General features: G+C 38.3%; 1 protein-coding gene and 1 pseudogene across 1 annotated transcript; one reads left to right on the top strand and one right to left on the bottom strand.

Moving 5' to 3' along the window:
- Positions 1–202: 202 nt before the first annotated feature.
- On the bottom strand, positions 203–14,101 carry LOC138381389 (solute carrier family 7 member 13-like). Its single transcript, XM_069465607.1, has 4 exons — positions 13,417–14,101; positions 8,368–8,499; positions 2,892–3,253; positions 203–469 (listed from the first exon to the last, which is right to left on the bottom strand). The coding sequence occupies exons 1-4, from the start codon at positions 14,099–14,101 to the stop codon at positions 203–205; spliced, it is 1,446 nt and encodes a 481-aa protein (XP_069321708.1).
- Positions 12,777–12,877, top strand: LOC138382099 (U6 spliceosomal RNA; annotated as a pseudogene).
- Positions 14,102–14,530: the final 429 nt, after the last annotated feature.

Genomic DNA, 14,530 nt, shown 5'->3' on the forward strand with positions numbered 1-14,530 from the left:
GACTTAAGTCTTTTTTACCAAACAAAACAGAGCTTTAGTTATGCATGACAATTTTTTTTTGTGATTTTGCAGCCAGGGACTGTCCTAGGTGCTTTTATATACATTATTTCATTTGAGAAAGAGAGTTAGGATAGGAATTTTACCATGAATATTTTATCATGTGCTTAATCTTTATCTGGAATTTGGGATTTTTTTTAGAAGGCTATTTTTTCTTAACAGTTTGTACTTCTGACATCTGTTCATTAGACACATCAGGGAGGCAAACATTAAATAGTAATTGTAAATAGCAAGTCATCTTCTCAAACCAAACGAACCTCAATTTAAAATGTATTAAAGGTATGTAAACCAATAGTCCACTGAAAACAAAGAGAAGCACATAAACATAACTCCAACTTGGAGACTTCACCAATGGGATCAAAACCAGGCACAGGCTGATGGCCATTGCTATCAATGGAATTGGCAAAGAGACCTGAAAAGAGCAAAATTAAAAAAAAAAATAGATATGAAAATTCATATATGGTACCTGCATATTTGTATAATAACAATTAAAAGATATAAGCTAGTGATAGAAAACAGGCTAAGTTAGCTATGAAGTTAGATAAACCTGGCTTAGAACTGAGATAAATGCCTGAGTAGAAGGAGACGTTGAAGACTGTCATTGCCAGGTTGGAGGGAATGAGCAACTAGCATTTGACTGTTCGTGGATGGAGACGACAGTGACCATTTGCTGATACAACAACCACCTGGCAGTAATAAGTTCATGGCAAGAACACAAAGACTATCCTAAGACCCTTTGTTACTCAGGTAAATATTGAAAGGTAATTTTATGACTTTATAGGCTTAGCATATTAAAAAACAAAAGAAATCAAGACAAAAATTTTAGCCAAAATAATCTTCCTATTTTTGGTTTTGATTTTGTTTTTGTTTTGTTAAAACCCTTAAAGATCCATCCTTGGTACCTGCTTGGCGTTAGGATTGTAAGGGTCCTACACAACATTTTCCAATCTAGGGAGAAAATTCAGTAGGTAGTCACTTTTGAGATGTGAATCCACACCCCAAACATATAACACCTAGATAGTCACAATTTATGAAACCCTGTAATTAGAGGGTCATTCATGTGGAGCTTAAATCGTTAAGAATCTCCTCTTAGTTTGTAAAGCAGCCCTGAGAAACATAACTTATCTCACTGCTCAGTATCAATTAGCAAATAATTGAGAGAGGAGAAAAAAGCTCTTGGGTACACAAGCCACTTATATTCAAGGCTTCCCTTGCCTTTCTTTTTGATGCAAATGTATGTTGAATAATATTATAAATACTAATAGCCATCAATGTCAGACCCTGCATTGTTTGCATGCCTTAACTTATTTAATATATTCCACATTAATAGGAGTTAGGTATTATTCATTACTCTTTTACATATGAAGAAACTGAGGATCAGAGGTTAAATAACAAGACCAAGTTCAGGTACTAAGCCAAGCAATTGGACTTGAGCCCAAGCTCTTAATGATTATCTTGTACTATGTCTTAGTGTTATAACAAATCCATGATCAGTTCATAACTTCTTTATAATTGTGTCTAATTAGGGTCAGTGATCTAACAAAAGTGTAGGTCAGAAAACAGAAAAGAAGGAACACATTCAAACATGCAACATGTGAAAGGATGAGGGGAGCAGATGATGGGGAGGCACCTCCAAGGGGTACCACGGCTGTCATCCCTGCTCTAGATTAGATCCCCCTCCCCCACGTGTTCTCTGAGCATCCTCTGGAGGCCACTGTGTAGCTATCATCATACCATGGTTTTTGGATCACCTGACTGTCCAGATGGATTATAAACTGTCTAAGGGCAGGAGCTAAGTCTTAACTCTTTCTGTGCCCAGAGTACCTAGCAAGGTTGCTGCTCAATAACTAATACTCAAATACACAACAGTTGAGGAATGGTTGCATGAAAGAAGTAAAAGATTGAAAAGGAAAGATGGTCATAATTCAACCAGAGTCAGTGGTGAGAACATTGCTTTCTTTCTCCCAGAGTTCATTCTTGTATTTTGCACTTAGTAAGAGTCAAACACTCCAAAGAGAGTACCTGGATTTCAACCTTGGCTCCACTCCCTGCTGTGTGAGCTTGGGCAAATGACTTAACTGTTCTAAATCTGTTTCTTCATCTGTAAAGGAGAATCACAGTAGAATTCACCTTTTGTATTTCCGAGAGGACTAAAGGGGATCATCCAAGCAAAGCTTTGAACGTGCCATTAGCCAACCAAGACAACTTTTTTTCTGATAACCAGAGCATCAGGGCCTCCTTTCTCTAACAACATCCTTACACTACCAAGTTTTGTTTATTTCTTTTTCTATGATTAAAAGTTTGTCTCCTCTCCTGTGGAATTTTTTTCTCATCTGGACTGAAAGTAAGTTTACAAGTAAGCAAAGTTGAAAAGACGAATTTGTCAATGCTAAGCTGATGTTTCAGGACAGTAGAGGTTATCACTTGTGACCTCGCCTTGCCTCTTTTGTTTCCCAGCTGCTAACTCTGACCCTGACTGTGGAACACACTGGTGTGCATAAGTAGCTACATAAGTAGACAAAGTAATCTCTGGTCAAAAGACTCATAATGAACTGTCCAACCACCCAGAGAGCTATCTTTCTCTCTAATAAACCATTAGGTTTTAAACCATTAAGTGGAACCTAAGAGATTTTATATTGAGCAAAATCAATCCAATAAAAATGAAAATTAAAATCACAAGCAGATTATTCTATGTGTTTCTCAACTGTTGAGTAGTAAAATAAACAAATAAATATATCTACTCAGACATGTTCATGTTCTGAATATATTCTTAAATATGGGTACACTAGTATCTTTTCTTTCACACAGAAAGAAGTTAGAAAGCCCACTTTTACCTTATAAGGTGAAGGTACATCAGGTTCCTGGAATCTCCGTTTTAGTATTCCTATCGCTGATAATATATACCAGAAAGAAGACAAAAAAAAAAAATAGTTTATCAAGTCAATGAGGTTTGTTAAGACAACTGCAAGGGATCCCATACTGACAAGCAGTAGCACAGACACAAACGGAGAGGAGTAACTGTTGAGTGTATGAAATAGCAAAGGCAGGTGGCCCTGTTGGCCTGCAATATATGTCACTCTTGCTGATTCAAATACATTAATCAGAAGGTTGCTAAATAATGAGGCAGAAATAGCAAAAGGAATAACCCATGCTAATGAGGGGAAAACTCGATCAGTCCATGTGATGGCCACAGCGTCTACAGAAAGACAAAAATACACAAAAGAAATTGTGTTAAAAGACAGATACTAATGGTAAACCCTTTAATATTATTTCAAAATGAAAGCAGAACATTTAAAAAGTAATTAAGCACTTATTAATAATTTTGTTTAATTTTGTTTATTTCCTTATTTACACTTACACAACACCTTATGCATGTGTCCATTTTAGCCCTATTAACCTGTATCATAAGGGGTTATTATTTCATGTGTCTTCCCCAATTAACCAGGAACTTATTAAGGGCAAGGATCATTCATTTCTTTTCTATAAAACTAGTATTTCACTCAGTGACAGATATATAGCGAGTTTTTAATAAATACTTGTGAAGTGAATTGATTAGTTGAACGGATGTTTGCATGCATATTTTCTGAAACTAGCTTACAGAGTATTGATAGTTGCATTAGGGTCAAAGAAGCGCAGTGCAACACCATTGACACAGGAATGAGCCCTCCTCATATCACAGTGCAATTTGAAATACTTAACAGAAAAATGAACTATGTAGACAGAGAAAATAAATAACACACACATAAAGTATTTATGACATTTGGGGCTTGTCTATAGACCAGCAACTCTTTTTTTTTTTTTTTTTTTTTTGAGACAGAGTCTCGCTCCCTTCCTATGGCTAGACTGCTGCGGCATCAGCCTAGCTCACAGCAACCTCAAACTACTGGGCTCAAGGGATCCTCCTGCCTCAGTCTCCCGAGTAACTGGGACTACAGGCACATGCCACCACATCCAGCTAATTTTTTTCTATTTTTAGTACAGACAGTATTCTTGCTCTTGCTCAGGCTGGCCTCGCACACCTGACCTCAATCAGTCCTTGCAACTAGGCCTCCCAATGTGCTAGGATTACAAGCATGAGCCCCAGCATCTGGCCCAGCAACTCTTAACTGGAAGTAATTTTGCTCTGTGGGGTCATTTGGCAATATCTGGAGACTTTTTTTATTGTCACAGCTGGGGAAGCAGGAGGTTGCTACCGGCATGAGTTGATAGAGGCCAAAGATGTCGCTAAACATCCTATAATGCACAGGACAGCCCTCTACAACAAAGAATTATATGGTATAAAATGTAAATAGTACCAAGAGTGAGAAACTCTGCTATAAACCAGCCTTTAGAGAATATTCTGCTTTTTTTGCTTAAAGGTGAAGAGACCTTATGAACACTAATTTAATAAAAGTCAGTAGGTATAAAAGACACCAAAGAAGAAAAGTGTCCATCGTTCAGGTTATTAATTGTTCTTGTTTGTAAAGATCTCTATTTTTTTTTAGCCCGTTTTAAATAGGCTCAAGTGCTGTTTCACTTTTCTCCTTAGTGCCATTCTACAATATTGGGTCTTGTTTGAAACTATCTCCTGTCTCACTTATTGTTTATTTCAAATAAGGTATTATTGGTTGTTCCTCTAGAACACCCATACCTCTAACACATTTCCTGTTTCAGATACATTTTAAAAATATTTCTTTCCAGTAATGCAAGGGGATTTTCCCTTCAACTCCCCAGTGTGCATTCTACACATGTGCTGGTTATGACTTGAAGAGGGTCCCAGGCAGCTCTGCCAGTGCCGGTTGGCAAAAGTTAGACATCTTTCTGCACAATCTTCAGCTCTATCCCACGAGTGATTTTTTAACTCCTTTCCACATGTTTCTTTTCTTTTACAAATTATTTCATATATGCTCTGGGAAAATAAACAGCATAAAATAAATAATATAAAAAGTAACTGTCTTCTCACCAATCCCTCTTTCATGCACCCCTAATGTAACTACCATTAAGATATGTTTGGATCTTCCAGAAATTTTCTATGACTATAAGCATTGTTGAGGGTTGTATATGGGTCTGCATGTAGGTGTCATGTGTGTGCACACACTTAGGCTTGCTTTTCTCACTTTCCAATGTATCTTGATCATATTAGTACAGAGCATCCATCTAATCATTTTAGTGAATTCTCAGTATTCTCTTATACAACTGTAAGGCCAGGCTCACATCTGTAATCCCAGCACTTTGGGACCATTATATAATATAACTATAAGTTTATCTATTCATTCCATATTGATGGATTGGTAGGTTGTTCACAGTTTTTTTCTGATACAAATGTGCTTTAATGGAAACATTCGTGCCTTCAATTCTTGATAGTTGTGCCATTCTCCTCACAGTAAATTCTTAGAAGTGCAACTTGTGAGTCCAAAGGTTTATACATTTTTATTATAAATAAGGGTGATATTACAGTATCAACCTCCAAATATGATTGCATCCATTTACCAGGAAGTGATTCTAAAATTCCTACTTTCTTTTTAGAATTCTTAACCACACCTGTGTACATGGGACCAGCTATTTGCAGGCTGCTCTGGACAAGGAACGCTTCTCAGCTTCTGTTTCCGTAGAATTTATTTAGTGTTTCTGATTATCTTGCCCTGTACGGCATGGAACCCTCGAGAACACCAACTGTGGGCACCCCTGTCAGCAGCCTGCGGCAGGGCTTCAGGAACGCTGGACTCCTCGGGCTTAGAAGCTGGGACCAGGGCTCCTCACTGCAACATTTTCACACACTTAGCTCTAGAGGGACACCTTTTCATCCTCAGTCATAGACTTTATTCACAATAAAGGCTGTTTTTTCTTTCTAAGAGAAAAATAATTGAAGAAACAAGTCAGAGCTCTGGCACTGACACACACCAACATTATGTGATTAATACCACTGTTTCTTTTTCTATGTAAATCATAAATATTAGAATCTAATATTTATCACAGCTTTGTGTAATTCTTTTCAGTGTTCCTCAAATAAAATGTAGCACCCAATTCACACTGCATCATAAATGCTCTATATCCTTTGGAAACTTTCCTGTTTGATTAAAAAATTGCACCCCTTAATCCTTAAAGTTTCTTAAGAACTTATTTCTTTTGCTTATAACTTTTTCCTATTATATAAATTATGAACTTCCTTAAAGAAAATTTGGAAAATTCAGTGTAAAAATATAAAGCAAAAATCATCCACAATATCATACCAGTTGATCACCATTGTTAACTATTTACTTTCTGTCTTATACATCCTGCCTTCTCCCTCATTATTGCATAATAAACATTGTCCCTTTACTTCAAGTATCCACCAACAATATCAAGCTTTTAAAAGCTCAGAATGGTCTATTATATGGATTTCTATAAATTATTTATTTCAACCTTATTGAATATTTTGATGATCTTTAATTTTTTGCTATCATACATAATGCTATGATGCTTGTCCCATACATACATTGTTTTAAGTAGAATGTGCTGGGTTTTTTTTTATTTTAATTTTTTTTTTAGAGACAGGCTCTATCTCTGTTGCCCAAGCTGACGTGCAGTGGTGCAATCACAGCTCACTGCAGCCCCAGACTCCTGGGTCTAAGTGATCCTCCCGCCTCAGCTGCCCAAAGTGCTAGGATTACAGGCATGAGCCGCCATGCCTGGCCTACATTTTTGATTATTTCTTAATTTAAATTGTATTGCATTGCACTAATACAATAAAAATGCAGATATTTGAATTCAAAAACATTAATTCAGAATTTAAAGAAAGAACCTAAGGACTATATGCCTGAAAGAGTGAGCACTGTAAACCAAATCACAAGCAAGTAAGGTTAAAACACTTCGCGAGTCTTCCACACCTGCCACAACTTTTGTGCCACCCACAAAATCGTTGCCACCATCATAATGCACCAGAGGAGATATTCATAACTTTTTTAACAACCCGCATGGCCGGGGCACTGGCAGTCACAGCAGATGCCAGCTTCAGTGAAGCGCAACAGCTGAGCTAGCTGAGCAGCAGCCCTGACCACACCCGTCACTAACTGTGTAAATATATTCTTTACATAAGCAAGGTAGTTAATAAATCACTGCTTGTTCTGCCCAGTTTTGCATTTTGTTGGTTCCTACAGACACTCAGAATCTTGACTATGTCTAGTTGACAGGTCCCTGAGATACCCAGGCCCCTGTTAATCAACGCTGCACGTGGCGGCATCCTGCGTGGCGGTGACATAAGAATTGAGGCAAAGTTTATCAGAATCTTCATATTAAAACCTCCCTTAAAGGGGGAGGAGGGGGTGGGTAAATTCACACCTAATGGGTACAATGCACACTATCCGGGGCATGGGCACACTTATAACCTTAACTCAAACGGTAGGTACAAAAGCAATTTATGTAACCAAAACGTTTGACCTGTAATATTCTGAAATTAAAAAAAGAAAAATACTAACCAAACAAAAAAAATGAGAAAAAAAACCTTTCTTAGGTTTACCTCCAGTGCCTCCAAGATGCACCCAAACAATTATGACTGCTCCTAAGAGATTAGCCCTAAAGGTACAGGGTAATAGGTTTATCTCAGATGGTGGTTTAATGCTGGTTTGAGAAAATTATTCATCTTCCACTTTTCCTGTTTCTCATTTCTTTTCAAATTTCCTTTTATTTCTTGAGTCTGTACTCATTCAAAAATGTATATTTCTTTAAGATTTTCTTGTTCTTTTATTCTTGATTCTATAATTTGGTCTCTGAGATAATTATTTTTTGGTCAAATTTCCATATGTTCAGGGCTTATTGCCACCGTAAATTTTAGAGTTATTTATGATAAAAAACTACATTATTTTACATATTAATTTTAATATGAATTATATGCGTGAATTGAACATTAGCATCTACTTTTCAAACTGCTAATCTCCTACATTTCAAAGTTACCGTTCTTGATGTCACCAAAAGAACATTTGGGAATCAAATGTTTTGAAAGTTTTAGTAGATATAAGCACGATTACCCAGTGTCTGTCACTCTGGTGAGACAAGATCGTGAATGCAATTCTAACATTTTGAATCTGGTCTGCACCATGCACCAGCACTATATATACACCTTTCCATCTTATCAGAAAATGCATAACCATGTTTAAATATGATTCTCCCTTCTAAGCCAAATCATACTCTCTGTCCTTCTGTTACTTTAGAAAATTAGAAATTTAGAAAATTACAGGTGTATTCTACATATAGAATAATGAACAGTAAACAGCAGTCCCAACTGGTAAAGTGATACTTAGGATATGCTGAAACGACCAGCACTTTATTTACTGCCTTAGCCATGTGCGTACAGACCTGAAGAGATAATTTCCTTGGGCGTCAGAACAGTCAGGAGGGAAACATTAACCAGTAAATAAAGTATAGTCACCAGAGGTACTGCGGTAAATGTGATTCTGGGAATGGTTTTTCTGGGTGTCTTCAGCTCCCCTATAACACAAAAGAACAAAATGGTAATTGGTAAAAAATATTTTTTTAATTTATCTTTAAAATTTCTCCATGTGTCAGGTTGAGTTGGGTTCTTCCTACCCACATTACCACCACCACCACCACCACCACCACCACCGCACGTACACGCGCGTGCACACATGCACACAACACCACGTTAGTGGACAGCTACATACCTACCCACCCCTAAATTGGTGCTAAATGAAGCAAAGCAGAAAAATTTCTTCACTTTCTCCATAGATGGCAAAATTTCTGAAGAAACGCATAACAATGAAAAATGCAATCTGAGCCCATAGGGCTTGTACCATTTGATTCTGTCTTCAGGGACTAGGCCTTGGGTTTGGGTGGTGGGAAAACCATGGTGAGCAAAATGTACATGAAGTTTAACCTCAAGAAGAGGAGCTAAACATTAGTTAAACAATGACATAGATAAGAGTTAACATAATGACTATGGTAAGTGTTCATATGAAATGAAACAGAGTGCAATGGGTATAAATTATGTGACAATTTGATAGTCCCCTTTGGTACCTGTGTTTTGCATATAGGCAGACTGGCCTTTTTCAGTTCTTCCAGTATGTCATTCCCCCTTCTTGCCATAGGGCCTGTGCTCTGATGTGGAATGTTCTTTCCTTTCCTAGTTGCCTAGCTGACTTCTACTCTTCCATCAGAACTCAGCAAAGTCCTAACTTGTTCTGAGGAAATAGGAGAGGAAACTCCTTCCCTGGCTAGCAAAATTGCCCTGTCACGCATTCCCATAACATCTACTGAAAGGAGTAAGAGTCAGTCATAAATTCTCTCTCCCTGTAGGCTCTTCCCATTCTTTATGCCAATATTAAGTGCAAAAAGAGAGAAGAAAAAAGATTCTGATTTAGTACATATACAATGGATTTTTTAGGATTGTCTTATTTTCAAATATTGCTCCATCTGTCACACCACTTTCCCTAATTTTGCCATCCTCTGAGAATCACTCCCTGACACAAAGAAATGAGCATCTGTAGCCCTGTGTGTACAAGGGGACCCTGTGCCCTGCCCACTGGCAATAGAACAAGCACAGACACCTGACCCACTGGAAGCCAAGCCTGGCCAGCACACAAGGAAATTTCTCTCAAGAATTTGAACCAAATGTCAATGAGACTAAGAGAATTAAGAGAAAAGCAATGCAATGGTAGTAAAAAAGAGAAAGAAAGCAGGGTGAGAAATCTTGTTTTTTTAATTCCTAGAGCTTTCCTATTTCCTGTTGCTCCTGAAGATTAATTGCTCAGATCTTCCTTGAAATACAGCATTATTCTTCCAGTAAGTTCCACTTTTATCGGTTAGGCCAATGTGTGTTAGTTTCTGTTACTTAAAACCAAATACCTCCCACCAGGGGACAGTGGCTCACGCCTGTAATCCTAGCACTCTCGAAGGCAGAGGCGGGCGGATCATTTGAGCTCAGGAGTTTGAGACCAGCCTGAGCAAGAGCGAGACCCCATCTCTACTAAAAATAGAAAGAAATTATATGGACAACTAAAACTATATACAGAAAAAATTAGCTGGGCATGGTGGTACATGCCTGTAATCCCAGCTACTTGGGAGGCTGAGGTGGGAGGATCGCTTGAGCCCAGGAGTTTGAGGTTGCAGTGAGCTAGGCTGATGCCACGGCACTCTAGCCTGGGCAACAGAGTGAGACTCTGTCTCAAAAAAAAAAAAAAAAAAAAAAAAAAAAGAAAGAAAGAAAAACCAAATAGCTCTCACTAATAAATATTTATCCTTTGACATGTATCAAATTTCTGCTATGCATCTGTCCAGGGGCTGTCTGTAATGCCCATGTGATACACACTAATATGAGCTGATTAAGCACTTGAAGAGTAAAGGATTAGAAAGCTCTAATTTTAGCCTTGTCTTCACCACTTACTAGTTGAGGGACTTCTGGACAGTGCATTGGCTGTGAAGATTTTAATTTTCTTACCTGAAATAGAAACTATCGAGACAACAAAATTCCAATCTCAGGGCCTAGCACATAATAAGTACTTAAGAAATGGTTGTTGTTAATGAGTATAGTTATTAGTGAATGCTTTGGAACAAACAGAAGGCCAATTTTTTAGATTAACTATACTTTCCTCTGGGCCTTTTACTCATTCTCATTATATATTTGATTAATAGAGAGGAGGTAGAGACTAGAACTTAATTTATCATGAAGGGTTATAATAGCCAGACAGGTAATGAATATCCTTGGGTCTGGAACGTAAAAGACGGGTATTCCTACACCATGCAACGTCAGCTGCCTACAAATCACCATTGGACAGGTAAAAGTGTTACTTAGAACTTGGTCTTACTTAAAATGTATTTAGTAAATTAACAACTCCTGCACACACGGAAATTCTTCCAGCTTTGGTTTACTGCCAGCTGCTTGTGAAGAATTTCATCATAGCTTGTAAGTTAGTAAATCCTGTAAATCTATTTGCAGCTGAGAATAATTATCTCACAATGGAACATCTCTGGCAATGGAACAAGTTGAAATTGGCTCAGATAAAAGCCAGAGAGATCTCTTCTCTCCTTAAAGGAGAGAGACAATGGGAAAGAGAGAGAAAGTTTTGCTCAGCCAGCCCCTCAAACTGCAGCGGCCCATTTAATCACAAACCACATAAAAGACTGATTTCCTCACTGCTTTCTTTCCTTAATACCTTATTCTTTGACTCAGTGCACATCAACTTCCTCTCATGCTCCAAGTTCACCAAGGGTCTCTCACTGTATCAGCCAAAGTGTCTGATCAGTCCTCACCCTCCTCGACTTCCGAAGCATTTAACCAAGTGATGACCCTCTCTTCTTGGAACCTCTGGGGATTTTCCTTCATGATTCTCTGAGCCTCCTCTGGCTTCTTCACTGGATCTTTTTTCTCTACTTACTGCCTAAAAGTTGGCATTGTCCAGTCCTGGTCTCCAATCCTATGCCATTTTGTTCTTCTTCTGTGTAATTGTCTTAGTAATCGTATCATTCTCAAGACCCTCAGAGGGAATCATTTTGCAGTCCCCCGAGACTAATGCCGTGTCTTACGTCCACCCTGCATACTGATCGCCACAGCTTCACTCCTATTTTTCTACTGCTGGACTTTTTGGATTCCATTCAAATTGTCACCTTTTCCACTCAGTGAGAGTGAAAATTGACGTTTCCTTCTACTGAATGTTTATAGTAGTTACATTGTTCCTTATGGCTACTTACTAAACACCATATGTCATTAATTGCTTATAAAGAGTAGAATTACAGTGATATTAAGCCATGACGTACATTTTTCAGATAAAGAAAAACTCCAGAGAGGTGAAGATACTTGCCACAGTTGGTAAGTGGCAGAGATCAAGTTATCTACAAAATCTAGGACTTGTCTCTTCTACTAGGCTGTAGGCCTCATTAGGGTAAAGACTACATCTTACTCATCTTCAGGCACTGGCACAGAGTTTTAAAAACAGTCAGTGTTTACAAAGATACCTGCTGCTCAAATGATTTAGTGAATGATAGACACATCAGTGGAGGATCCTAAAATTAAAGAAAAATTTTGTTCCAGAGTCAATAGTTGGCTTCATATTTACACTTGATCTTAGCCAAAAGGCCAAAGAAGCAACAGCTTCATATTTAAATGTCAAGAAAAAGAGCCAGTAAAGAGGTTGAAGTTGCCAAAAAATGAAATAAAAGAATGTGAACAGTCCTGAAGGAGGTGGAAGGGAAAGGATAAAGAGTTCAAGGGAAGAGACTGACTTTGGAAATGAAAAGAGAAACACTTTTGTCCTGACATTGAAGAGTTTTAAATCCAGCCTCAGAGCAATCTAGAATATTCATGATTCTCTTCTCTTTAAAAATACTTAAGAGCCCAGTCCAAGTGCAAGGCAAAAATCAGCATTTGCTGCTCTGCCCTGAGGTTCTGAGTGAGCCAATGCAGTGCTGTTCCTCCTGGGCAGCCACTTCAGCCACCTGCTGCCCAGTGCTGCCATCTGGCCGGGGTCAGGGGTCAGAGAGCTGCTGTTGCAGGTGCGCGGGGAGTGCTGGTCTGGAGGGTGGGGAAGGGAAGGGAGCCTCTTTCAGACTTCTGCAGTCATGGTTACAGGTGGTGGGCCCAAGCATTTACCTTTGCAGTTTGCTCATTTACCATTTAAAGCATCCAAGTTTGCTGTAGGGTGACTGCTCTTATAATGTATACATGCAAATTATAGCTTTCTCATTAATTTATCATTTGGATCCAATTAGCCTTTTGATGTGCAAAAGGCTAATTGGATCCGAAATCAGTGCTTGCATTGGCAGGATATATATACCAAAACTGGAATGATACAGAGATTAGCATGGCCCCCAGTGTAAGGGTAACATGCAAATTCGTGAAGCACTCCATAAAAGTAAAAAGAAAAACAAACAAAAAACCCAAAAAACAAAAATCAGTTTGTTTTATTATATGAACCCTTAATATTACATTCGTCAATGAAAGAAAAATAAGTTATAATAAAATATAAAATATAATCCCCCAAATAAATAAGTGTGTCACACCACCCACAATGCAAACACATTCTGGCATTAGATCATTTCTGCATTTACAGCTTCATGGGTAGGAAATAATTTCACAACCTCAGCATCCATTCATTAACAGAAAGGAACCTAGATTAACACAGAAGTCCCAAATCTGTTTTCCCAGAAAAGAAAGCTGGAAAAGAGAAGTTGCCCAGTCAAATAAGTATTTTGGAATAAACAGAAAAAAAATTAAGAGTAGATGACTAGCACAAGGCTGGTATGACCTGATTTAGAAAGTCATAAGGAAGAAAAAAACATTGAATCATTTATTTAAGATAAAACTCAAAATATAATACATGCTATGCATTTCATATTGCATATACAATGTCATGGCTTGAGATTTTTTTTTTTCCCCAATGGATTGTTAATTACCTGCTATTAAGGTGAAGCATCCCGCGCCTGAATATGCAAAATATCCTTGGAAGACAGCTTCTATAAACTGGGAGGCATCTGGAAATTCACCATCAAAAGCATTCTGAAACCGATCTACATTCTCCTCTCTCCCCTTCACCAGCAACACCACTCCACTGAGGGAAATGAAGCCAAGGATGGACATTTTCAGCACTGTGCTAGCTATCTGAAGCCAAGTCACCTGTTTCACACCACGAGAAGTCAGAATTCCCACAATCCACAACATGGCTAGAGCCAGACATTTCTTTGACAGCTTTGGGGCAGAGCAGCTGGGATAAAAAGGCTGGATGCCGTACTCAGCAAGAAGCAGGGCTTGGCCAGCGATTATCCCTGGCCCCCGAAACACCGACGTCCAGAGATACAGGAAAGCGATCAAGGAGCCGAAGCATCTCTTGATAAAATAGTAATTAGATCCGCTGCATGGGAAGTTTATACCCATCTCTGCATAGCAGAGCGTTGTCGTTATGGACAACACGGCACAGCCAGCCCAAACACACAGGGCGAGTCCCACGTTCATGCTACAGTACTTCAACACCCCTTTGGGGGCCACAAAAATTCCTGCACCAATTATATTAATGATTATAAAACTTGTGCCCCGGTAATATCCAAACACTCTCCTGAGCTGTATTTTCTTCTCTTTATCCATTGTAATTGAAGTGTTTTAAAATTCTATATAAATTACAATTTCTGAATTTTCCTGCCTATATTGCTCAAAAGGATATTCATGGATTCTCTGAAATAAAGCAGCTCTGTCCTTTCTGTTCCACCTTTATTAAATGTAGCCTGGCTTCAATAATTAACAAAATATATGTGACATATTCAATAGACTAAGATTATTTGGAAGGTTTAGTTTGACTTGTCTTTTAATTATTATCGAAATAATGCATTCAGAAAAAAGGAAATCCAAGAGGCAGGGATTATAGTGCAAAGTTGCAACTTCCTGCTGTACTCTACTGTCTCCCAAATGCATCCCTGTTCCTTTCTCTGGAAACAAACATTTTAAACTATGCATGGCTTTAGATTTTTTTGGTGGTTGCCTGAATAACTCTAAATGACACGAAAAGACTTTTATTTC

The sequence above is a fragment of the Eulemur rufifrons genome, chromosome 3 (assembly GCF_041146395.1).
Source record: "Eulemur rufifrons isolate Redbay chromosome 3, OSU_ERuf_1, whole genome shotgun sequence".
NCBI classification, from domain to species: Eukaryota; Metazoa; Chordata; class Mammalia; order Primates; family Lemuridae; genus Eulemur; species Eulemur rufifrons.